A 27271-nucleotide genomic window follows, 5' to 3' on the forward strand; every position below is an offset into this window, starting at 1 on the left:
TTGCCGGAGAGGAAGAGAAGTCGAACTGGGGAAGGCTAGTCACTGAACTAAACCTGTGCCTCTTTGGTCTTTCACTATTTTCAGAACTGTCTTGTAACATACGGCAGCAGAAAACACTGCTTGTAATTAACGACGGGAAGCGAGGAGTGTAGACTGGCAAATTAATCTCTGGCCTCTTGCCCAATAAGAGATTGAGACTGCAGAATGAAAGGCCCCCTAGTTCAAGAGGCTGAAATAAGTAATTTGCTGCTGTAGATCGTTAACCCCGGAGCTGGAGGGTGAGCCTGGAATTTGGAACGTTCACGCTGAGGTTTGATACAACGTGGAACGCAAGAACTGTAATATCGGACCGAGGGGGCACGTCAACAACACTGCAGACCAGATCCGCAAACAAACACTTCAGTCGCCAATATATTGTCATGCTGTACAATTGAAATCATGGCTGACGTGAAAGTGAAGCAAGAAGCAGTAGATCCTGTGGGACTGGAAAGCAGGTAGAGTTTTTGTGTGGCTGTACTCCTCTTGTTGCTGGCTACAATGACAAGGTTGGGGCCGTTTTCGCGTTGTAAAAATTCTATGACTGAAGAAAGGTCCTCACTGACGCTGTGAAAATTTCCGTTCTTTTAAGACTTCCAGCAATGAGAGTATTTGACTTCTGTCTTCCCCGCATCTCCCAGCCGTGTTGTGTTTGTGTCTTGCTTACATTGCATTTAGTAAAAAAGGGTCAGTTCGGTCCCTTTCACGTCTCAATTCACACTTCTTGCATTTTTATTCCACTATTAACAACCCTCTTGTATTTTGCTTTGGGCCTCCATACGATCTTCACTCTCGCTCCTCGCCTGTCTATGTCAAAAGTATTAAAAAAAACTATTTTCCAGCTTTCAGTTCTGATGAAGGCATACCTGACTCAAAATGTTGACTCTTTCTCTCCACAGATGCTGAACTTCTCCAGTATTTTTTGTTTTGATGGCTTATTTATGTTGCACCTTTTGAATGTAATGGAATAACCTTAGGCACTTCACATAGACATTATATAGCAAAATATGACAGGGAGCGTCATATGATCAAAAGCTCAGTAAGGGGTGTGGGGAGTGGGAAATGATTGAGAGGCAGAGACATAGAATCATAGAGATATACAGCATGAAAACAGACCCTCTAGTCCAATTCGTCCATGCCGACCAGATATCCTAAACAAATCTAGTCCTATTTACCAGTGTTTGGCCCTAAATCCTTCCTACTCATGTACCCATCCAGATGCCATTTAAATGTTGTAATTGTACCAGCCTCCATCACTTCCTCTGGCAGCTCATTCCATACACGAACCACATTCTGCATGAAAATTTTACCCCTTAGGTCCCTTTTTAAATCTCTCTGCTCTCAACCTAAACCTATGCCCTCTAATTTTAGACTCACCCACCTGGGAATAAGACCTTGTCTATTCACCCTATCCATGCCCCTCATAATGTTATAGACCTCTATAACGTCACCCCTCAGCCTCCGACAGTCCAGGGAAAACAGCCCCAACCTATTCAGCCCCTCCCCATAGCTCAAACGCTCCAACTCTGGCAACACCCTCCTAAATCTTTTCTGAACTCTTTCTAGTTTCACAGCATCCTTCCTATTGGAGGGAAATCAGCATTGCCCACAATACTCCAAAAGTGGCTGAACCAATGTCCTGTACAGTCACAACATGACCTTCCAACTCCAATACTGAATGCACTGACCAATAAAGGCAAGCATACCAAACGCCGCCTTCACTATCCTATCTACCTGTGACTCCACTTTGAAGGAACTATGAACCTGCACTCCAAGGTTTGTTTATTCAGCAACACACCCCAGGACCTTGCCATTAAGTGTACAAATGTGGCCCTGATTTGCCTTTCCAAAATGCAGCACCTCATATTTATGTAAATTAAACTCCATTTGCCACTCCTTGGCCCATTGGCCCATCTGATCAAGATCCGGTGTACTCTGAAGTAACCTTCTTTGCTGCCCACTACACCTACAATTTTGGTGTCGTCTGTAAACTTACAAACCATATTTCCTATATTCACATCCAAATCATTTATATAAATGACAAAGCAGTTGACCCAGCTTCGATCCTTTTGGCATACCACTGGTCACAGGCCTCTAGCCTGAAAAGCAACCCTCCATTATCACCCTCTGTCTTCTACCTTTCAGCCAGTTCTATATCCAAATAGCCAGCTGATGCTGTATTCCACGTGATCTATCCTTGCTAACCAGTCTTCCATGAGGAACCTTGTCAAACACCTTACTGGCCTCTATATAGATCACATCCATCACTCTGCCCTCATCAATCCTCTTTGTTAATTCTTTAAAAAATACAATCAAGTTAGTGAGACACAATTTCCCATGCTCAAAGCCATGTTAATTATCCCTAATCGGTCCTTGCCTTTGCAACTACATGTAAATCCTGTCTCTCAGGAATCCCTCCAACAACTTGCCCACCACTGATGCCAGGCTCACTGGTCTACAGATCCCTGGCTTTTCTTTGCCTCCTTTCTTAAATGGTGGCACAACATTAGCCAACTACCAGTCTTATGACACCTCACCTGTGGCTATTGATGATACAGATATCTCAGCAAGAGTCCCAGCCATCTGTTGCCTTGCTTCCCCCAGAGTTCTAGATTACACCTGATCGGGCCCTGGGGATTTATCCACCTTTTATGTGTTTTAAGATATTCAGCACTTCCTCCTCTGAAATATGGACGTTTTTCAAGATGTTGCTATTTATTCCCCCAAGTTCTCTAACTTCCATATTCTTCTGCAGAGTGAGCACTAATGCAAAATACTCATTTAGTATCTCCTCCATCTCATGTGGTCTCACATGTAGGCAGCCCTGCTGACCTTTAAGCGGCCGTATTCTCTCCCTAGTTACCCTTTTGTCTTTAATGTAATTTTAGATTCCCTTTGGATTCTCATTAACTCTATTTGCGAAAGTTATTTCATGTCCTATTTTTTTGCCGTCATGACTTCCCTCTTCAGTATACTCCTACTGTCCTTATACTCTTCTAGGGATTCACTTGATCTCTACTGTCTATCCCTGATGTATGCTTCCTCCTTTTTCTTGACGAAAACCTCTAGTCATCCAGCATTCCCTACACCTATCAGCCTTGTCCTTCACCCTAACAGGAACATACTGTCTCTAGACTCTCATTATCTCAATTTTGAATGTTATCCATTTTCCAGCCATCCCTTTTCCTGTGAACATCCGCCCCCAATCAAGGTTTGAAAGTTCTTGCCTAATACTGTCAAAATTGGCCTACCTCCAATTTAAACTTTAACTTTTAGATCCAGTCTATCCTTTTGCATCACTATTTTAAAACTAATAGAATTATCATCACTGGCCCCAAAGTGCTCCCCCACTGACACCTCAGTCACCTGCCCTGCCTCATTTCCCAAGAGATGGTCAAGTTTTGCACCTTCTCCAGTAGGTACATCCACATACTGAATCAGAAAATGTTCTTGTGCATACTTAACAAATTCCTCCTCAACCAAGCCCTTAACACTATGGCAGTGCCAGTCTACGTTTGGAAAATTAAAATCCCCTACTATAACCACCCTATTATTCTCGCAGATAACTGACACCTCCTTACAAAGTTGTTTCTCAATTTCCCGCTGATTATTGGGGACGTCTATAGTATGATCCCAATAAGGTGGTCATCCCTTTCTTATTTCTCAGTTCCACCCAAATAACTCCTCTAGACGTATTCCCAGAAATATCCTCCCTAAGTACAGCAGTAATGTTATCCTTAATCAAAAACACCAATACCCCTCCCCTCTTCCCACCACCACACCCCTCCCCGCCCCCAACCCCATCCTTCCTATAGCATCAATGCCGTAAAACATTAAGCTGCTAGTCCTGTCCATCCCTGAGCCATGTCTCTTATAAGCACTATGATATCCCAATCCCATGTTTCTAACCATGCCCTGAGTTCATCTGTCTTGCCTGTTAGGCGTCTTGCATTGAAATAAATGCAGTTTAACATATCAGTCCTTCCTCATTCTCTGCTTTGTTCCTGCCTGCCCCAACTGTTTGACTTGCTCCTTTTCCCAACTGTATCAGTCTCGGACTCATTATCTCCCTGGGTCCCACCCCATGTAGGAAGGGAGTTGAGTTTGTGGCCTAGGCAACTGAAGACATGGTCACTAATGTAACAATTAAGAGAATTGTAGGAAACTTAGAGGCAATTCAGCCCATTGTATCTATACTGGCTATATAAAATAACCTCCCATTTTGGTCCTACTTACCAGCACCTGGTCCATAGCCTTGCCGGTTACAGTGCTTCAGCTGCATGTCCTGGCTCCTTTGAAATGAGTTGTGTTTCTGCCTCAACCACCAAACTGAACAGCAGGTTCTAAACACCCACCACTCCCTGGGGGAGAACGTCTTTCCTCCTATCCCCTCTGATCATTCTACTGATCACCTTAAATTTGTGCACCCAGTAATAGACCTCCCTGCTAGAGGAAACAAGTAATTCGTGTCCACTCTTCAATTATGTCCTTTCTGTGATGTTAACACAACTGTACACAACTCCAAATTTCCCATTCATGCCTTTCACATTTGCGCATAAATAACTTGTATATAGCGGTGTGTACGGATACCCTTACCTGTGCATGCATGGAACCAGAAATGCATACATGCACTTTGTGAGGTGTGTGGGATGGGGTCTGGACGCCTGTACAGCCCTTTTGAGGAGAGGTTGAGGACATTGGGCCTGTATTTTCTAGAAATTAGAATAATGAGAGGTAATCCAATTTTAAAAAAAAAACTTCCAAAACATTGACGGCTAGATAGGGTGGACACAAGAAGAATATTTTCATTGGCTAGATTGTGGGGAATGGCCTATAACAACGAACCCAGTCTTCGAATAGAATAAAAGGCAAGCTATTTAAGACTGAGATAAGGAGCGATTTCTTTACTTAGAGGGTAGTGAATATATCAAATTCTTTACATCTAGAGGCTGTAGAAGCTCAGTCATGGAGTACGTTTAAGACCAAGATCTTTAGATTTCCAGTTGCTAATTTCATTAAGGAATAAGAGGTGAGTGTGGGGAAATGACATCGAGGTCAATGATTGGCCAGGATCTAGAATGTAGAGCAGGCTCAAGGGGCTGAACAGTTTAATTCTATTCCTGTGTTCCTATGACTCTATGTAAAGATTGGTTTTGGTATCAGGTACACTTTCAGGAGGTAAGTTCGCACTGGTATGCCTTTGCATCAGTTGTGATGAAAGAGAAATTGGAGTATAGGCAACAACTCTATAAAAGAATTCAGAGTTGACCTTTCAATCAGTTGTACTTTTTGCATATGGTTTATTGACTCCTCTATGCCATTGCCTTGTAACATAAACTGTATGTTCTCTGTTCCATCACTGGGAAATGCACTACTGAGGTGGTACGCTCCGAATATTCTTCCAGTGTTTTGTAATATCAGGAGCATACTTGCATATTACTGCGTCTTAGCAGCTAAATTAGACCACACACTCATTATCATTTCTTTTTTACTTCCAGGATTTTAGAACTCTGCCAGCAGTTCCCACAAGGAATCACAGACCAAGTTATTCAGAATGACATGCCACATGTGGAGCCACAGAAGAGGGCAATGGCTATCAACAGACTTCTTGCAATAGTAGGCTATTGTATATTCATAAATCTCTTGTATTCATACTGTGCTTATTTTGACATCTAACTGTGAAGCACTTTGGACTGTTCGCTGAAATTTTTGTGGTGTAGTTGCTACAGTGTAGGAGTGTACATGATGAGGGGGGATGGTGATGGCCTAGTGTTATTATTGCTAGACCATTAATCTAGAAACTTGGGTAATGTTCTGGATACAAATCCTTCCATGTCAGATTGTGGAATTAAGATTCTAATGATGTCCATGAAACCACTAATTGTTGGGGAAGAAATAAAACCAATTTGGTTCACTAATGAAGTTCAGGGAAGGAAATCTATAATCTTTATCTGGTCTGGCCTACATGTGACTCCAGATGCACAATGATGTGCTTAACGCTGGACTAGCCACTCAGTTGTTTCGATTGTTATGAAATCTCAAAACGAAACGAAACCAGACGGGCTACCTGGTTTCAACCTAGGACCTGGAAACAACAATGGCAAAAACAGCCCTGTCGACCTCTCAAAGTCCTCCTTACTAACAACTGGGGCTAGTGCCAAAACTGGGACAGCTGTCTCACAGACTAGACAAACAACAGCCTGACATAGTCATACTCGTGGAACCGTACCTGACAGACAATGTCCCAGATGTTGTCATCACCGTCCCTGGATATGTCTTGTCCTACCAACAGGTCAGGCCTAGCAGAGGCAACGGGATAGTGTATTGCAGTTGGGAGGGAGTTGCCCTCAGAGTCTTCAATATTTACTGCAGACCCTGTGATGTCTGGTGGCACCAGGTCAAGCATGGGCACGAAAACCTACTGCTGGTTACCATTTGCTATCCTCCCTTGGCTGCTGACTGTGCTCTTCCATTTAAACAACATTTAGATGAAGCACTGAGGGTGGCAAGGGTGCAGAATGTACTCTGGGTGGGGGATTTCACGTTCCCTACCAAGAGTGGCTCTACAGCAGCACTACCAAGCCGTTCACACCCTGAAAGTCATATCTGTAAGACTGGGTCTGCAGCAGGTGGTGAGGGAAAAACAGGTGTGACCACATCCTCACTAGCCTGCCAACTGCAGATGCATCTATTCATGACAGTGTCAGTAACGAATTACCACACAGTCCATGTAGAGATGGAAGTCCTGCTTTCACATTCAACTTTGCTTACACTACATTGTGTGGCACTATCGCTCCGCTAAATGGTCTGAACTGAAATGAACTGATTTTAGCACCTCGAGACTGGGCATCCAAAAGGTGCTGTGGACCATCAGCAGTAGCAGAATCTTATTTGAACACAATCTGCAACCTCATGGCCTGGCTTACCCCTTATTCTACCATTGCCATCAAGCCAGGGGATCAATCTTGATTCAATAGAGAGTGTAGGAGTGTGTGCCAGGAGAAGCACCGGACATACTTTTTGGAAAAAAAAACTTGGTTATGCCTCAAAACAGGACTACTTACATGCCAAATAGTATAAGCAGCAAGTGATAGCCAGAGCTAAACAATTCCACAACCAACAGATCAGATCTAAGCTCTGTAGTCCTGCCACATCCAATCATAAATGATGGTGGACAATTAAACAATTCACTGAAGGAGGTAGTTCCACAAATATCCCCATCCTCGATGATGGAAGAGCCCAATACGTCAGTGCAGAAGATAAGTATTCACAGCAATCTTCAATCAAAGTGCCAAGTGGGAGATCCATCTATCTCCTCCAGTGGTCCCCCTACCACAAAGCCAGTCTTCAGCCAATTTGACTCACTATGAAATCAAGAAATGGTTGGAGGCACTACATACTGCAAAAGCTGTGGGCCTTGATAACATTCCAGCAATAATGCTGAAGACTTGTGCTGCAAAATTTGCTGCACCCCTAGCTAAGCTAAACCAGAACAACTACCTGACAATGTGGAAAATTGCTCAGGTTATGTCGTGTACACAAAAAGCAGGACAAATCTAACTCGCCTAATTACTGCACTACCAGTCTTCTCTCCGTTATCAGTAAACTGATGGAAGAGCAGCACATACTCAAGAATAACCTACTCATTGATGCCCAGTTTGGATTCCACAAGTCCACTCACCTGACCGTATTATAGCCTTTGTTAAAACATGGTCAAAAGAGGTGAATTCCAAAAATGAAACTGACAGCCATTGATCTAAAGATCACATTTGACCAAGTGTGGTATCAAAGAGCCCTAGCAAAACTGGAGTCACTGGGAATTAGGGGAAAGCTCTCTGCTGGTTGGAATCATACCTGGCATACAGGAAGATGGTTCTTGTTATTGGAAGACAGTCATCTCAGCTCCCAAGACATCTGTGCAGAAGTTCTCCAGGGTAGTCTCCTAGGCCCAAACACCTTCACCTGCTTCATCAATGACCTTCCCCTCCATCATAAAGTCAAAACTGGGGATGTTTGCCAATGTTCAGCACCCTTCACAATTCCTCAGGTACTGAAGCAGTCCAAATGTAGCAATAACTAGACAATATCCAGGCTTGAGCTGAAAAGTAACAAATAACGTTTGTGCCACACAATTGTCAGGCAATGACCATCTCTATTAAGAGTTAATGCTGCCTCACAGCACCAGGGACCTGGATTCAATTCCAGCCTCGGGCGACTGTTTATATGGAGTTTGCACATTCTCCCCGTGTCTGTGTGGATTTCCTCCAGGTGCTTTGGTTTCCTCCCACAGACCAAAGGTGTGCATGTTAGGTGAATGTGGCCAATAGTATCCAGGGATATGCAAGCTAGGTGGATTAGCCTAGCTAATGCAGGGTTACAGGGATAGAGTAGGGGGTGGAGTCTGGGTGGGATGCTCTTCGTAGGGTTGGTGTGGACTCGATGGGCCGAATGGCCTGCTTCCACACTCTGTGGATTCAGTGATTAATTTAACCACCGCACCTTGATATCCAGTGGTGTTACAACCTCTGTATCCCCCACTTTCAACATCCTGGGGGTTACCATAGACCAGAAACTTAATTGGACTTGCCCTATAAATACACTGGCTACAAGACTAGGTCAGTGGCTCAGAATACTGTGGCGCATAACCTGTCCACCATCTACAAGGCATCAGGATTGTACTTGCCACTTGTCTTGATGAGTGCAACTCCAACCAGAAGAAAAACTTGACACAATTCAGGACAAAGCAGCCTGCTTGATTGACACCACATCCACAAACATTCAGTCACTCCACCAAAGACACTCCATAGTGGCTATTTGTACTATCTACAAGATGCACTGCAGAAATTTGCCAATGAACCTTGGACTGCACCTTCTAAACCCATGACCTGTTGCACCCAGAAAGACAAGGGAATATCACCACCTACATGTGCCTCTCCCAAGTCGTTTAGCAATCTGACTTGGAAATAAATCGCAGCTCCTTATTCTGGAATTCTCTCTCTAATGGCATTGAGGCTCTACCTACAACACATGGACTGCAGATGTTTGAGAAGTAAGCTCACCACCATCATCTTTAAAGGCAACTAGAGACAGACAATAAATACTGGCTCGGCCAGAGCACCCATATCCTATGAGTGAAATAAACAAGTCCCAAAAACAGCAATGTGGAAATACCTAGATGACATACTTTAGTTATGATTCAAAGGATACATGTTGGCTAGACTCTGAATTGAACTTCCTGTTATTTGTTTTGAATCTGTAACATTCACCTGTAACTAGAGTGACATTTAACATTTTGTTTGAAAGATGAAAATTCGGTGATGTTGTGCTGTAGCAATTCTGCAAGTCTGTTTCCTCAGTATTTCACTGAAGAGTCGGTTTGTATTGTGGGCTCCAGTCTCGGCGGGATTTGGATGCATATTGTATTAAGAATTTATTCCTGTCATCGGGTTTGCAGTAATGTCTTGTTTGCGTTTAGGCATGTAACCTTATCAATGAAGCATTAAATTTCTGGGTATTTCCTCCAACAGCTTGAATTTTACAATGTAACTTCCAGGGTTTGAAGGATTATTATTTGCATATATAGTGTGTTGAATGGATACAGGTTGTAATTATCTTGTAATTTTACTTTTTTTAATGGGATGTGACTATTTCTAGAAGTGCCAACATTTGTTACCCATTCCTTAAAAGCCCTTGAAAAGGTGGTAGTGCAAAGTCATCTTGAACCGCTGCAGTTTATCTGGTGTTGGTACACCCACAGTGATGTTAGGAAGGGAAGAGAGTGATGGTGAAGGAATGGTAATGTATATTTCCATGTCAAGATGGTTTGTGATTTCTGTGGGGAATTTGTAAGCAATGGTGTTATGTCATCATCTGTACTTTTGCACACATGTTTTATGATGTAATCTCAGTTTCTCTGTTTGCAATTCTATTTACTAAGTGTTAAAGTCAAGAGTTTGGAAGGTGGTGTCAAAGCAAGCTTAGCTCAGCAAGTAGTAAACTTTATACAGCTTTACTGTTCATTTTGTGTGTGCTGTATTGGTTCACGAGTCTGTTTTTGTTTTTGTTCTCAACATTATTTTTTTCTGTTGTTTAAAACTATATAACTTAATCTCTCAATTGAATGGGGAAAGAATGCTTCAGTGCAACATTTCATCAAAGGTATTTTAACTGCAGCAATATTGCTGAATACATTAAGTCTTTGAGCACTTTTTCTTTTCTGTTTTATTTCATTGAGTAAGTGATTCTGTTCTTGAATCATTTCAGGGCCAATTGGATCTGCTAAGGGGTACTTCAGGTCTCCTATATCGCATAAAGGATACCCAGACTGCAAGGTGAGCAACCTGGAGTGACCTGTTTTCCTGCTTTGTGAGCTGTGAGAATATTAACTTTGCAGCACTCTGAATTTTTGGATTGTGTAAAGTACTCTGGAACAAGGGGAGCTTCTTCTGTCATTCAGTTAGATCTTGGCTGATGTACACTTTTGACTTAATTTTTCTAACTTAGCTCCACTCGTAGCTTTACACAAGTGCGTTAGGGATTTTAGGGGTTAAAAGACTAGACCAATACTTCGTTTGTTTTATTTTCTTTGACACACATCACTGATTCAAGGTTTTGAAGTGTTGTCAAATTGGGACTGATGTCAGGAAGCATTTCTTTACCTTGAGATTTATGAAGGGCTGGACTGGGTTACTGGGGATTGTGGTTAGGGCCGATGGCTGACCCTATTTAACAAGTGGCTAGTAGGGATTTTGGAGCATATTGGCCCAGTTACCACTTGAAATTGTAATGGTATATGAGGGAATATATCGTTCATGATAAAGACAGGTGAATTGAGTTAAGATTCAAATTGACTATGATCTAATTACAGACCGATGAGGTGCTGAATGGCCTACTCCTGTTATGTGTTTCCAAGTGTTCCCTTTAACCTCCTGGGAGTTACTGCAGGCTCTGATCCAATTTAGCATTACAAGAAGTTCTGTTCCAATTTTGTGCCAAACATTTTTTTGCCCCACAAAGCCCAAAACTGTCAAAAACTGAAATTGGCTTCTTCAATCAGAGAAGCTCTTGCAGCACTTTCTCCTTGTGTCTTCTCTGGGAATGCGAGTTATGTTTGACTCAGATGATCCAACTCCATTGTTAACTCCGATTTTTGTTTTTTTTTTCCTCCCATCACTGGCTCCTTTTGCCCTTCTCTTTGTTTCACCAATAGTACATTTGAGTCAGGCTTCTTTCAACGTTCTGCTCCTGATCCTTTTTACACTGTGCCATTCTTCACCCTCCATCTGATTCCCATCCTTCCTGTTGTATTCACACCAGGAATTGTCACACCATCTCCTGCACTTTAAGCTCTCAGTTCCAAGGATTTCAAAACCTCTTGCTGTTCTCTGCTTTACCACTCTGATTATCATATGTTTACAAACTGGCATAAAGTTTTCGGTTTTTGTTTCCAGCACTTGCAGTTCTTTCACTTTTTTTTAGATTTGAAAGGGCAGGTTCCAAATTAATTGAGTCTTGAGATAAGTGAAACGTATAGACTTCGGAGGAACTTGACAGAAAGACACTTGAATGACTTACTTTTGTTAAAAGGTGCTAAAATTGCACATTTTGGGCAAGGCTATTTGTATTTTTTTTTTGAGCAGGAGTATATAAACTTGCAGAGAGCATTCATCAGTGGTAAAATACACACATTGTCTCCTTTTCCATTAGTTTAATTTAAAGCAGTGGTGAAACCAGTAAAAGGTAAATTTAAGATTACTCTCCTCACAGAGATGGAGTAATCTTGAACGTGGCCCACGGTTTAAAAATAAAGGGGTAGCCCATTTAAGATGGAGATGAGGAGGAATTTCTTCTCTGAAAGGCTGGGTTGTTGGATATATTTCACAGTTGTACAAGATTTTTCATTGATATGGAAATCATGGATCAGGGAAATAAAGCTGGGGCTCCCAACATATCAGCTGTGGTCTTATTGACTATTGAGGCAGGCTTGAGGGGCTGTATTGCTTATTCCTGCTCCTAATCTGTATGATCTTGTGTAATGGATTCCCAAATTGTGAAATGAAGGAGAAGATTTAATAAAGTTTGGAACTTGGAGTTTTGGGGGAGAAATGTTCAAGTTCTTTCAGAGTGGAAGCTTCAAGATGGGCATAGTGGTTTTTCCTAGCAGTAAAATAGCATTGTGGAGTCTTTAGTATCTCCCATAACCATTGAAACAGGCAATCATGACTCCACTAGGGAGAATTCTCAAACAGAGAGACGAAAAAGTGCAGGTATATAATTCTTTGAAAATTGCGTCACAGACAGGGTGGTTGAGAAGGCGTCTAATGTTCTTGTCTTCGTGACACAGACCATTGAGTATAGGAATTGGGACATCATGTTGATGTTGTGCAGGATGTTGGTGAGGCCGCATTTGGAGTACTGTGTATAGTCTAGTTGCCTGCTGTAGGAAGGATATTATTAAATCGGAGAGCATTCGGAAAAGATTTACCAGGATGTTGCAGGGAATGGAGGGTTTGGACAGACTGGGAGTTTTTTTCACTAGAACGTAGGAGGTTCTTTGTAGAAGACTTTGTAGAAGTTTATAAAATCATGAGGAGCATAGATAAGGTGAATAGCAAAGGTCTATTTCCTAGGATAGGCAAGCTCAAAACTAGAGGGCACAATTTTAAAGTGAGAGGAGAAAAATTGAAAAGGGGCCTGAGTGGCAATTTCTTTTTTTCAGCAGGGTGATTCATATTTTATTTTAATTCATTCATGGGATGTGGGCATCGCTGGCTGGACCAGCATTTATTGCCCATCCCTAATTGCCCAGAGGGCAGTTCAGAGTCAACCACATTGCTGTGAATCTGGAGTCGCATGTAGGCCAGACCAGGTAAGGATGGCAGATTTCCTTCCCTAAAGGGCATTAGTGAACCGGATGGATTTTTCTTGACAATCTGCAATAATTTCATGGTCATCATTAGCCTCTTAATTACAGATTATTATTGAATTCAGATTCCACCATCACGCTATGGCGTGATTCGAACCCAGGTCCCCAGAACGTTATCTGGGTCTCTGGGTTAATAGTCTAGCGATAATAATGCTAGGCCATCACCTACCCAGAGATGACCTTTATGTGGAATGAACTGCCAGGGAAAGTGATTGATATGGGTACAGTTACAACATTTAAGACTTTGGATAAGTATGTGAATAGGAAAGGTTTAGAGGATGTGGGGCAATCACATGCAAGTGGGACTAGTTTGGGAAACTTGGTCAGCATGGGCGAGTTGGACTGGAGGACCTGTTTCCATGCTGTATGACTAATTGCTACTTTTTCACTTATGGACTTCTATCTTGTTCTTTTTAACTCTGATGCCATACGCTTTGGATTATTACCAGTCTTGGGTTTTTTATTTATACAATTGACAGCGCAAACCAAACCCTGTTTCTGTCCCCATTTCATGGTATGGAATATTAATACCCACCAATAATTCTCCCTTTGAGAGAATCTTTAACCCCAAGTTTGGAATTGTTGCAGTTTTTAGTGTACCTTTTTAATTAAATGTGTGGGGCTTTTATTTTTAAACAGCAAAATGAAGGGTTCTGACAATCAAGAAAAATTAGTTTATCAAATCATAGAAGATGCTGGAAATAAAGGTACAGTAGCTAAAATCCTCCAAATTAATTCACAAGCAGCTTATAATTCTTTCTTGAAATTGTGTTTTTTGATGTCTTCCACCATACCCTGAACCCTTCCTCCTTTACCCAACTCCCATTCCTACCACCACCACCAACCAATCCCTGCATACAAATGACCCTGTAGAATCCCAGCAGGACCCTGTGATCCAACTCAAAAGTACTGGTCTGAATAGTTTTTATGTGAATGTACATTTCTACTCTTTATGTTCCACCTTTAGAACTGCTCAGTTAGAATGATAGGAGCACATTGTAGAGCATGTCATGGGTTTCAGAGACACTTTGACGTGGCTTAAATGGAAATTTAAGCTGTCATTTTCCCCCGCCTTTTGTGGTTTTGGAAGGAATTATTGTTTTGGGATGGGACGAGAAACCCAACTCTCTCAATGTTGTTACTCTATTCTCTAGAGAAGAACATTTTGCTGCTCTAAGTGTAATTGTCTTATTTGTTCTAGTTTAGCTTTTAATGTGAAAAGAGAATTTCATTTCTACAGTGCCTTTCATATCCCCAGGATGTCCAAGATCACATTGCAGTCAAGTAACTTCTTTTAAAGTGAAGGCAGTATTGCAACGTCATAGTCACAGTGACTAATGTGAACACCTCCAAGTCCCTTATACTGCAATGTAATAAATGACAGATCAATTTTTTTTTTCTTTAAACAATGCTGTTGCATGAGGAATAAATATTGAAGATCTCCTTTGCTCGTCTTCAAAGTAGTGCTGTGGAATTCATTTGGTCAGATCTGAAAGACACACCTCTAACACACCCTCCACTACATTGTAATATCAGCCTAAATTATGTAATTGGATTACTGAGTGGGACTCTTGCTACTAAGTCAGAAGTTTGTGTCTGAGTGTTAGTTGCTGAGTCCCAGCTGACACTTTAAAGTTTTATTAATACTTGTGATCTAATAAAATTATCGATTAATTTCTGTACGTCATTTAAAATGGTAGAACTGGAAAGTCTGAATTTTAGTTCCTTTGACTGCGTTAGTACACCTTTTAAATTTAAATTGTTGAGTTCCAGTGATCTGAATTGATTTTTAATAGGTATATGGAGCAGAGATATTCGATACAAGAGTAACCTTCCATTGACTGAAATCAACAAAATCCTAAAGAACATGGAGAGCAAAAAACTAATTAAAGCTGTCAAATCTGTAGCTGTGAGTAAATTAACAGTTTCCTTGTTGTGTTGGGTTTGGATATATGAATATTCTTTACCTTATTGTGCTGCATCAAGATGTAAATCCTTAAATAGCATCATTCACAAACTCAGCAACTCAAAGCACTTTGCACCAATTAAATCCTTTTGAAATGTTGTAATGTGGGAAGTGTAGCTATCTACTTATGCAGAGCAAACTCCCACAATTAGCAGAGTGTTATAACCAGAACATCTGTATCATCTGAAGAATAAATGTTGACTTAAAATCTCATGTTCTTCGAAACTGTCATGGTATATTTTATGCACACCTAAGAGGGAATATAGAGGCACTATTAAATATCTTGTCCAAAAGGCAGCACTTCCTGGCAGTTGAGTAGCCCCTCAGAACTGTGTTAGAGTTTCTGTGTAGAGATGATAGGCTCAAGTCTTGAGAATGTGTCTTGAAATGTGACCTTCTGACTCAGATTGTGTGCTACCTGCTGACCTAAGGATGATGGAGCTTTTCAGCTTACAGTGGTCGCGTCCCACTTCAGAATCAGTGGTGGATTTGACATGGAGGAGCTGAAATGCAATTAAGTTTCCAGCAGCACTTACAAGGGGAATCAAAACTGAGTAGGTTCAAATGTGTTTGCAGCATTAAAGCAGATACATCATCCCATGCCACCTTTTATTGGAAGGGCTATCCGAATACACTTTCCAGTCCCCTGTTTGTTCCCTTAATGCTCAACAATGTTCCTGTCAAGTATTTATTCCAGCTTCCCTCTTGAAAGTTACTTAAAAGTATTTCTCTGACTGTTGTGAGTTAAAGAAGAAAGTGGAGTGGAAACTACTTTCAACATTTTTAAAATGTACTTGTGAAATCGACTTCTTTATCGAACTTTTCTGATCTATTACTCTTTGTATATTCAAAGTTGAGATATTTGTCTGTCCTATGGATAATTTTCTGCTTGCCTTTATATGGAGTGCCACCCCTCCCCACAAGTGCCAGGTACCTTTTAACTCGAGGTCATGTGGTCTACTGGACAGATTTTGATTGCCTGAGTGGGAATATGGAGAAAAAATTTCCAGTATGTTTTTTTTCTTCCTCCTTTCCCCATCCCCTTATTAACCTTGGATTTTTATTTTTGGTTTGTTACCTCTCCAAGAAAATGACAAGTGTTTGGTCAGCTGCCACAAATCTGTGGAGGCTAACTGGACCAACTAGTCTCTTCCTGCCTGTCATTTCCTTGTATTTTACATTCTGACTGTTTGTTTGTTTGTTTTTACCTATTCCTAGTGCTTTGTGTTTGGTTTTATTTCAGATTTCCAGCATTGCTGCTCTTACAATTTCCAGGACAAACTTTGTTTTCTAACTTTTGCTGTAGACACTTTCCAATTTGAGTCGCTGTCCCAGGTGGTCTAGGTGCTCTAACCTGCCTACGGTACAGTTTTGTCTGGCAGCATTGCAATATCCTGATTTCAGCAAATAATGTCAAAGGCTAAAGTTTGTTCCAATTATGCATTACTTTACTAAAACAATTAGCAACAACAGAAAAGATTGGTCTAGCAATAGAAAGATTGAGATGAAACTCTGCATTGCAAGTTGTTAAATTGAGCTTTGTAGGCAAATTAACTTGTGGGCTGGCACTAGATGAATAACCATAAAGCCTGTTGGACGATTGTGAAATCCCTACTGGTATGTAATGTCCTTCTGCATCATGTCCCTGCCTGGTCTGTGTTCTGAGCTATGGTTAACACTTGATGCGCTCTCATCAACTAGGATGATGACTATTGCCTTAGCAGTGTTTTCCACAAGAAACAAGAATGATTGCTTATTATCTTCTGTCCTTCCAGGCTTCAAAGAAAAAAGTATACATGTTATATAATCTGCAGCCAGATCGATCTGTGACCGGTGGAGCATGGTACAGTGACCAGGATTTTGAGTCAGAGTTTGTAGAAGTGTTGAATCAGCAGTGCTTCAAATTCTTACAGAATAAGGTATGTCCTATAAAGGTTGCTTTCTCATTCTGTCACACTCAGTACTTGTGCAGGATCAGGAAAATGTAATATGTAATGCAATAGATGTTGCAACAACAAAGTACAACAATGAGAGATCATGCTTATGACTTATACATATATCTAGTGTAGAAAATTTTGGAAGGTTACTCTATTGCTACAAAACAAATTGGCCTAATAATGATTTGGCTTCATCAGGTTTAAAAAAAAACGTAGAACAGTACAGCACAAGGACAGGCCCTTCGGCCCCACTATGTCTGTGCTTAATATGGAGTTTGCAAATGCCTTTATTGCTTCATTTTTTTTTAATCAGTCAATGTCAAGCCTAATTTCTCCTCCACTGTAGTCATATTCTTCTGCTTTTATTGTTTCTGTCAATTATACAAATTCCTCCAGTCTTTTTTCCAATCTTTTTTCCAATCTCTCTAATATCTACAAGTCACGATCAGTTCTTTACAGTACATTGTACTTTGTGAATTAGTAAATTTGCCGTGAAGGGAATGACAGGTATTTGCCACTCAACATCATAGAACACTGGTGCTAAGCTGCAAAGTACTGCTCAGTATGATTTGAACCGTGAGAGTTAGGATGTGACCTTCTGGTCTATTGTGCCTGTCTTTCTCAGTTATATTACCTTGTGCATTGTTTTGCAAGTGGTAGTGTGCTGGAAATCAAGTCCTGCTATTCTTGGTGTCATTACAAAAGTTAAATGTCTTTGGAAAGTACACAGAATTCTCCTGTTTACTTGTCTTTCAGACTTGGGTTGATGTAAAGTACTGACTAGGTTTCTGTATGTAACGAGAAAGGATACTTATTTGTAATAAATAGTTAAACTCCACATAAAAACTAATGAGCCATTGACATAAAACTCTACCAGTTAAAACTCAAGTTCCCTTACAAGCTTCCTCTACACACACCTACAGAGACAGATGGGGGAAAAAAGAAACGTGCGTTATGGATGTTGTTGAGAAGGCAGTTTTATGGTCCTTGTCCGCAGGGTCTTCTGAGATGACTCTTGTGCTGATCAGAGAACTGCTTTCTGATCTTCCTTTAGATACTGTCAGTACCCTGCAGCTGGGAAAGGTGATTGATTTACACTTATAGAGATCTTTAACTTGTCAATTAAAAGCTACGGCTTACAGCAACTAGAAAGAGGAAATAAACTAGTTATCTTCAGGCTTAAGATGCTTTTTACGCAAAGCAAAAACAGTTCCTTCTCATCCAGAGGTCTGATAGTTTGTGACAAAACATTTATACCTTCTAGGTGTTCAGCTATCTGAGAGCCAATCTCTCAGTTGTTGGCGTGCAAAAGCCTTTGTCATCAATCACTGGTCACCAAGTCCACAGACCAATCAGCTACTTGTTGTCAGCCAAAGCTCAACTTGTACATAGCCTTTGGCTTCAGCTCACCTACAAACCAGAAGTTGTGTAAATAATACTTACAATGAGTGTCAGGTTACTTGCATTTTAAATTCCAGGAATCCTTCAACAATCTTTTGTTATTTAAGACTATTCTTTTTCCCACTTTAGTCTACAGTCAAAAGTATAGATAAATATAAAGAAATGGTCTTTACATGTGTCATATACACTGCTCAAATCTCTCCAAAAGCCATTTGATCCATTGTTTTGATACAATAAACAGAATCATTGACTAAAGTCAAGGATGGAAAGTTGAGAGTGAAGCTGGAACATTCTTGTGATCAAAACAAATCCATGAAAAGGTTCTGGTCCTGATAACGCTATGTAGAGCTCACCTGTTATATGATTTGAACTCTGTCCTTGTCAAATGCAGGCAGGGTCTTGCTTTGAGAAATGGTTATCTACGATACGAGCAAGCAGCACATTCCCGTGGTTCAACTATTCTCTGATTAAAAAATCCTGATATCTAACAACTTGCATCCAAGTTTTTCAGTCTAACTTCCTTAATGTTACATTGCACATTGTTAGAAGTGTTTGGTATTTAATGTAAACCTATTCATACTTTGATAGCAATGATATAACTACAGAGAATGCTGTACACTTCACTGTAGCAAATGGAAATTTGAATCATTGCATAGAACATTATTAGTATCAATTTCCATGTAATAATGAAAACAACCATGTGTTCCCTACAGGCAGAAGTGGCTCGTGAGAGTAAACAAAGTCCAGTGGTACAAAGGAACAGTTCATTTGCGTCATCCCATGAAGTGTGGAAATACATCTGTGAATTGGGTATCAGCAAGGTATAGAACTCGAGAGTTGCATTTTTGAGTTGTCACAGAAAATATTGCCCTACTCAGTTACAAGATAACTGAGTGTCAAGGTTAACCAGGTCAGAGAGTTATAGATTCTTGGAGATGTACAGCATGGAAACAGACCCTTTGGTCCAACTTGTCCATGCCAACGAGATACCCTAAACTAATCCAGTCCCATTTGCCAGCATTTGGTCCATGTCCCTCTTAAACCCTTCCTATTCATATGCCCATGCAGATGCCTTTTAAATGTTGTAATTGTACTAATCTCCACCACTTGTTTCCCTTGGTTCCATTTAACCATGTGGTGCTGATGATTTTCTACAGGGGAACTAAATGACCTCCATTTTGGTTTACTATTATAACCGCATTATTCTTTATTGAGATATCAAAGGATAATATTGTCATTCTTTATCTTGAATACAAGTTTGAGAACCACAAAGCACGGAAAACTCTTGATTAACTCCAAGTTAATGAGATAAAATACAACTCTTCACATTCCAGTGCATGAGTGATGTGGACTCCTTGTGATATGATTTGGTACCTATATTACTCATCACTGCATCAAGTAACATGTACCTGAGCTTTCAACACCATAATAACTTCATAATTATTGTTAAACTCTAACCAGCCCTGAAAGAGCTAATTCTGTATTTGCTGTATGCAGAGTGCCTCCTTAATAATTTCTGTATCTTTTACAGAATGTTGTTTCAACTTTTACTGTAATCCAATTGTCTAATTTGTTATCTGAAAATTTAGGTTAAAAGTGAGATTTAAGTGTTTTCAGCATCCTGGTTTGCTGTGTCTGAATGCGTCAGTGTAAATAGTTAGTTAACTGACATCATTGCTGTTACACCAAACCGTTCCCACTAACAGTATGTAAACTGCCATTGAGAAGAGGGACATCATACCACACGATTGCTAGATCTTCGTGTGCAGCTTACTCTAAGGTAATTTGAAGAGCACTATTGCTCTGTCATTGACTGTAAAATAATGGCAATTGTTGAGGGTTAAATATTAGCCAAGTCTTAGGGAGAACTCCCTTCTCTCCTTTCAAATGATTTAAGGGATCTTTCACATCTACTTGTGAAGGCAGACATGACCTTGGATGAATATATCACAGTTTCTGTGAACAAGCCCTTGAAAAACTGCTTTCATACATCTACTAAACTTACAATATGATGGAAACATGGATTGCTGCACAAACTGCCCCTGTTCTTATCATGTACCTAACTGCTGCGAACATTGCAAAATAATAGAACAATGTAGATCTACTGATGGGACAAAGTCAGCTCCTCAAAAACACTTAGTAATGATCTCCCACAAGACCGTATGGCATTGACTGTTTTTAAAATCCACATCAGCTACATACCCACCCCATCATTTACCTCTACCAATAATATTGCATTGATAATTCGGACAAAATCTTTCCAGGATACAGAGACCACACTAAACTTTACCTGTCAAAATGGATGAATGGTTGTACAAGTTGAAGGCAACCAAGTCCATTGCCTCTGCATTCCACCTCAAACCAAAAGCCACCCAACATCCTAAAAGTTGCCTGGGGAGAAAAATGCAGCATGACTCGACTCCCACCTGCCCTGGAGTGATTATTGACAGATCCTTAACTTATCATCACCACCTCCAACAAGACCAAGACACAAGTGAATTTCATTTGCAAGAGCACTGGCATAACTGGGTTGCAAATCCACTGTCCTTTCTTCTACTTCAGCATTGCTCTGGGCAGCTTGACAGCTGGGTACTGTTGGTCTTCGAAAGACTTTGATGTATGTGTAGTGGTGTGAATAATTTGACTCTCATGGTCAAGTTATGAGATGAAATTTAATAAATTAAAGTTATTACCAGTAAACTAGAAGGTTGATGTGATTTGATATGAAGGGGAGCAGATCTATTGAAATACAGAGAAATTATTTCTATGGTTGCTTCGTATAGGACTAAAGTGCGTTACCTTAAAATAAGACCCTAAACTTCAGGATTGAAATTGGGAACATTTGCAAGTGTAACAGGTGGTAGACATTTGAAACTGTAATTGCCATTTAAGAAAGAAAGTTAGATCAATTGTTTAACTTTAAAGCTGAGATTTTTGCCAACTAATATTGTTAAGGAATGTCGATAAAGACAGGTACCTGGAGTTCAATTGCTCATCAGTGACTAAACTCATTAAACCTGTTTTGTTATTCAAAGGGTTAATGGCCTAATCCTGTTCCTGTAAAAAGGACTTAAACTCATAACCATCTATATTTTGGCATTAAACAACAATATCCTCTGATTTCATAGTTCACTGGTGCTGTTGCTATTTGAAGAAAATTATTGTGCTAATCTTATTTTAAAGGAACCACTGCTAAAAGTTAATGGGTTGGATCGTCACTAAAATGGTGGTTGAATTGGGCTAATGCTAAATTAGCTTTCGCTCCAACAAACATCTCAACTGAACAAAAATGTCAAGTTTTCTGTTGTGTCCTTGAATCTTCCCTGTTGCTCAGTGACTCTGAATAACTTCAATGGCTTTTGCAACCTTAGGTGGAACTCTCTATGGAAGACATTGAAACCATTCTGAATACATTGATATATGATGGAAAAGTGGAGATGACCATCATAGCTGCAAAGGAAGGGACTGTTGGGAGTGTGGATGGACAAATGAAGCTGTTTCGGGCGGTTAATCCCATCATTCAGCCCACTGGCTTGATGCGGACACCTTGTGGAATGTGCCCAGTAAGTACGTTCTTGTAGGCTAATTATGTGTTATCTTTTTAGTTACATCTTAGCTACTCTCTCCTACTTGGTTTAGAGAAATAAATTGCTATAATTGAAAACAACCACTATTACTTTATCAATTGTGGTGTCACAACATTGATTAAAAATAGTGTGCTGGAAGTTGATCCTTACAAGTCATCACAAGTGTGAAATATTGCCAATTTAAGCTCAAGGATAGCTTAAGCCTGACTGTGATCACTGTCTAAGATAAGGGAAATTCTCTCCAGATTTCATCAATGATGAAGACAACAAAGACTAATTTATTATGGCAAACTTATCTTTTAACGTATGATAAATATTATTAATTAATTTGCAAATTTAAACTAAACCCCCATTAAATCCAAGCGTGTACATTGACCCAGCGACAGTGAAGGAGAACTTCATTTGGAGACTTGGAGAACTTGCAGGTGGTGGTGTTCCCATGTATTTGCTGCCCTTATCCTTCTAAGTGGAAGTAGTCATAGGTTTGGAAGATGCTGAGCAAAGATCTTTGAAATTTTGCAGTGTATCTTGTAAATAGTAGCAGCTATGTTTACTGAGTGTAGGTGGTGGGTGTATGTGGATATGCTGCCAGTCAAGAAGGCTGCTTTGTTCTGGATGGTGTCAAGCTTTGAGTGTTTTTGGAGCTACATCCCTCCAGGCAAGTGGTGAGTATTCTGTCACACTGCTGACTTGTGCCTTGTAGATGGTGGACAGGCTTTGGGAAGTCAGGAGGTGAATTACTCACTGCAGTATTCCAGCCTCTGACCTGCTCTTGTAGTCACTCTTTCTGTGGTGAGTCCAGTTGAGTTTCTGGTCGATGGTAACACCATGAAGGGCAGTGGTAAGATCATCTCTCATTGGAGATGGTCAGTGCTTGATATTTGTATGGTGCAAATGTTACTTGCCACTTGTCTGCCCAAGGCTGAATATTGTCCAGATCTTGCTGCATTTGACCACAGACTGCTTCAGTATCTGCGGAGTCGCAAATTGTGCAATCATCGGCAAACATCCCCACTTTAGATCTTACGGTGGAGGGAAGGTCATTGATGAAGCAGGTGAAGGTGGTTAGGCATAAGATACTACCTTGAGGAACTTCTGAGATGTACTGGAGCTGAGATGACTGACCTCCAACAAGCACAACCATCTTCCTATGTACCAGGTATGGTTCCAACCAACGGAGAGCTTTCCCCCAATTCCCAGTGACTCCAGTTTTACTAGGGCTCTTTGATGCCACACATAGTCAAATGTAGCCTTGATGTCAAGACCTATCATTCTCACCTCACATTTGGAATTCAGCTCTTTAGTCCATGTTTGAACCAAGGCTGTAGTGAGGTCAGGAGCTGAATGACCCTGGCAGAAGCCAAGCTGGACATCGCTGAGCAGGTGCCACTTGATAGCACTGTTGACGACATCTTCCATCAATTTACTGATCAAGAATAGACTGGCGTGGTAATTGGCCAGGTTGGATTTGTCCTGCTTTTTGTATTTAGGACATCCTTGGTTATTTTCTACATTATCAAGTAGATACCAATATTGTAACTGTACTGGAACAACTTGGCTAGGGGTGCAGCAAGTTCTGGAACACAAGTCTTCAGTATTATTGCCAGAATGTTGTCAGCGTCTGTAGCCTTTGTAGTATCCAGTGCCTCCAGTCATTTCTTGACATCGCAGGGACTGAAATGTATTGATTGAAGACTGGTGTCTGTGATACTGGGGACCACTGGAGGAGGCTGAAATTGGTCATCCACTTGGCATTTCTGGCTGAATGTTATCGCTTCAGCCTTATCTCTTGTGCTGATGTGTTGGGTTCTTCCATCATTGAGAAAGGAGATATTTGTGTAATCACCTTCTCCAGTGAGTTGCTTAATTGTTCATCACAATTCACGACTGGATCTGACAGAGCTTGGTTCTGATCTGTTTGGTAGCTTCACCAGGTTAACACCTAATTTTTAGGCATACCCAGTGCTGCTTCTGGCATGCCCTCCTGCACTCTCCATTGAACTAGGGTTGACACCCTGGCTTCATGGTAGTGGTTGGGGGCTGGTGGAATGCCAGTCCTGACATTGCAGATTGTGCTGGAGTTGCTGCTGTTGATGTCCCACACCGTCTAATGGATGCCCAGTCCGTTCAAAGTCTGTCCCATTTAGCACAGTGATAGTACTGCACAACAATGGAGGGTTTACTCAATTTGAAGGTGGGACTTTGTCTTCACAAGGACTGTGCAATGGTCACTCTTCCTAATGCTGTCATGGACAGCTGTATCTACAGCTGACAGATTGGTAAGGATGAGGTCAAGTATGTTTCTCCTTTATTGTCTGTTCCCTGTACCAGTCCTTTAGGGCTGGACCAGTAGTGCTGATTCCGAGTATTCTTGGTAGTGGACTTTGAAATCCCCCACCCAGAGTACATTTTGCACCCTTGCCACCCTTAGTTCTTCCTCTAAGTGTTGCTGAAATGGAGAAGTACTGATTGATCAGCTGAGGGAGGATGGTACGTTGTAATCAGCAGGAGGTTTCCTTGCCCATCTTTAACCTAAAATCTTGAGACTTCGTGGGTCTACAGTCAACATTGAGCACTCCTAGACATCTCCTTCCCGACGGCATTCCTCTGCTGGGTCTGTCCTGCCATTGGGACAGCATATATCTGGGGATGGTGCTAGTGGTGTCTGGGCCATTGTCTGTCTGTAAGGTATGATTCCATGAGCATGACTGTGTCAGGCTGTTGCTTGACTAGTCTGTGAAACAGCTCTCTCACTTTTGACACTAGCCGTTGTTCCCCCACCCCCGTGCGTGTTAGTAAGGAGGACTTTGCGGGGTCAACAGGGCTGTTTCTGCCGTTGTCTTTTCCAGTGCCTAGGTCGATGCTAGAAGGTTTAATTTCTTTCTTGAGATTTTGTAGCAATTACTATAACTGAGTGCGTTGCTAGACCATTTCAGAGGGCAGTTGAGAGTCGACCACATTGCAGTGGGTCTGGAGTCAATCTAAGTCTAAGGATTTCAATTTTTGATGTGTCTTAGGAAAATAACTTATTCTCTTCTTGCTGTGCTTCAGTTTAGATTAAGTTTTTATTGCTGTGTCTGATGTATGCAACACCTTGTAATTCATTTAATTTCTTATACATATCTTTGTAGCCCTCTACAGTTTGTCAAGAGCTCTGCCTTCCTCCAACTCTCGTGTACCCTTATGTATAGCAGCCGTGCCATGAGGCACTTAGACCCTAAATGTTGGCATTACCTCCTAAACCTTTCAGTTCCCACTCTTACGTGATTCTCCTTGTATTAAGTCTGTTCTTAGCCCTATGATCTTGTAAGCAAAAGGCTTCTTCATTGGCACTCGCCATTGTTCTCTCAGACTTACTTGAGGGTATAGTGGAAGTGTTTAGCTGTGCTGGCAATGACTCCTTTTAAAAAGGAATTAGAGTTGTCTGTTCTTCGCTGCTGGCAGACTGATCTCTTAGGACTGTTGTCACAGCAATGGAGTAAGTGTTACGGTTGAAAGGGTACAGAGCTATTGTTAAAAAAACGTTGGCAGAGCTTTTAATGACAGCAAAAAATGTCGATAACAGTAGTTTCAAATCCTTCCCCTCCTCCCAAAATGATTCTTGAACTTTGTATTGTATAGATCAAGTTTTTTTTTCAATTGGCTATTTTGCTGCAAGTAACACTACATTTTTGAGATTAAAATTGTAACTGTGTAGAGAAAACATTTCTATCATGCTTTAACAAAGAAAATTGTCCCAAGGTTCTTGATAAATCAGAAGCCAAAGGAGGAGATATCGGAACAGAGGTTTAGTAAGGGAATTCCTGAGTTTGGACATTAGACTGACGGTACTGCTTTTTTAGTAAAGAAGACATGTTATTCTTGCTAGTTTTTCATCCAGAAACCTAAAGAACCATTTCCAGTTGTATGATTTTTCCCTCTCCTTCATTTACGTAGCCACTGGCAGCCCTTTGAGTTGCTAATATACTGGATGATCTTCCCCTTCCCAACCTTATGCAAACTGTCAGAAGGCACAAACTCTGATCCAAGATGATTACTTGTGGGTTCAACACTCAATGCTCAGTAATCAGGCTGTTTTTCTCTTATTTAAATATAAGTTCTAACAATACAATTATAACTGCACTTGAAAATGTACTTCATTGGCTGAAAAGGCACACAAAGGTTTTAAAACAAGTAGTCATCTTCCAGAGAAACCTAGTGTTAAACAGATCACCTGCAGATTTAAAAAATACGCAAAGAACTGTGGATTCTGGAAATCGGAAACAAAAACAAATTGCTAGTAAAACATAACAGGTCTGGCAGCATCTGCAGAGAGAAAGCAGAGTTAATGTTTTACGTTTTAATGAAACCTTTAACTCTGCTTTCTCTCTGTGATTTTAAAGTTGCGTCGCAAGTAGGCAGTGTGATGAAGAAGGCGTTTAGCATGCTTACCTTCATTGCTCAAACTATTGTATATAGGAGTTGGGATATCATGTTGAGGTTGTTCAGGACATTTGGTGAGGCCACTTTTGGAGTACTGTGTACAGTTCTGGTCACCTTGCTATAGGAAGGATATTATTAAATTAGAGATGGTAAATTTTTTGTGAACCAGGATGGTGCCGAGACTGAAGTGCTTGAACTATAAAGAGGCTGGATAGGCTGGGACTTTTTCCACTGTGCTATGTGACCCTATGACTAGATGCTGCCAGACCTGCTGTTTTTCTATTTTTGTTTCAGATCACCCCAACATAAATTGTTTTTCCCCCAAAAGCACACAGTTCACCACAATATTAAGCAGAAGGATTTGTCTTTAATTTTTGAGTATATGCTGATGTTGCACCCCTTGGTTGATTTGTAGGCTTTTGTTGGTTCTGTGTATTGGTGTCTTATTCTGTTTTTATTCAATTCCTCTATTCATATTTTCCAGGTATTTGACGATTGCCATGAAGATGGGGAGATTTCTCCATCGACTTGTGTTTACATGACCGAGTGGCTAGAATTCTAGCCAATGTTGGCATAACAAAGAGAGACTTTAGAGTTCGATTGTTGGACCATTTAAAACTGTTGGCAGTGTGCCTGGATGAATTTTCATTGTGTACGGCACAGAGATAGGCCATTCTGCCCCATCTGGTCTATGACAGTGTTTAGGCTCCAAGACTCTTTCAATCCCTCTTCAGAAAACCCCTTCTGTTCTTTTCATCATACTTTCCCAGCTTCCCCTTCAAGATAATTAATGGAACTGAGGGTGGAGCTAGGCCCACATTGGCAAGACATGAGAAGAATTGAATCTGCAGTGTTTTGAATGTGAGATTATGAAAACTGAACTGGAGGTTTTTTTTAATATAACATTTAATTTATTTTGTATCCAAACATTTCTGGTTTAAATTTTACTTAGCAGTTATCAGGACAATTAAATAAAATGTTTACTGTTCAAAATGTT

General features: G+C 40.8%; 1 protein-coding gene across 1 annotated transcript; it reads left to right on the forward strand.

The window, feature by feature from the left end:
- The first annotated feature begins 385 nt into the window (after nucleotides 1-385).
- Nucleotides 386-27271, forward strand: polr3f (polymerase (RNA) III (DNA directed) polypeptide F). Its single transcript, XM_020514247.2, has 9 exons — nucleotides 386-494; nucleotides 5535-5652; nucleotides 10300-10367; nucleotides 13601-13668; nucleotides 14758-14870; nucleotides 16703-16846; nucleotides 18979-19086; nucleotides 21637-21828; nucleotides 26759-27271. The coding sequence occupies exons 1-9, from the start codon at nucleotides 439-441 to the stop codon at nucleotides 26834-26836; spliced, it is 945 nt and encodes a 314-aa protein (XP_020369836.1). The 5' UTR covers nucleotides 386-438; the 3' UTR covers nucleotides 26837-27271.

Source organism: Rhincodon typus, chromosome 9, assembly GCF_021869965.1.
Source record: "Rhincodon typus isolate 14 chromosome 9, sRhiTyp1.1, whole genome shotgun sequence".
Classification (NCBI taxonomy): Eukaryota; Metazoa; Chordata; class Chondrichthyes; order Orectolobiformes; family Rhincodontidae; genus Rhincodon; species Rhincodon typus.

What these genes read in the sequence shown, in the direction of transcription:
- polr3f (XM_020514247.2), top strand. Translation starts at nt 439, where the DNA reads ATGGCTGACGTGAAAGTGAAGCAAGAAGCAGTAGATCCTGTGGGACTG. An exon ending in AAGGATACCCAGACTGCAAG is followed by an intron (nt 10,368 to 13,600) that starts GTGAGCAACCTG and finishes ATTTTTAAACAG; the next exon opens with CAAAATGAAGGGTTCTGACA. An exon ending in AAGCTGTCAAATCTGTAGCT is followed by an intron (nt 14,871 to 16,702) that starts GTGAGTAAATTA and finishes CTGTCCTTCCAG; the next exon opens with GCTTCAAAGAAAAAAGTATA.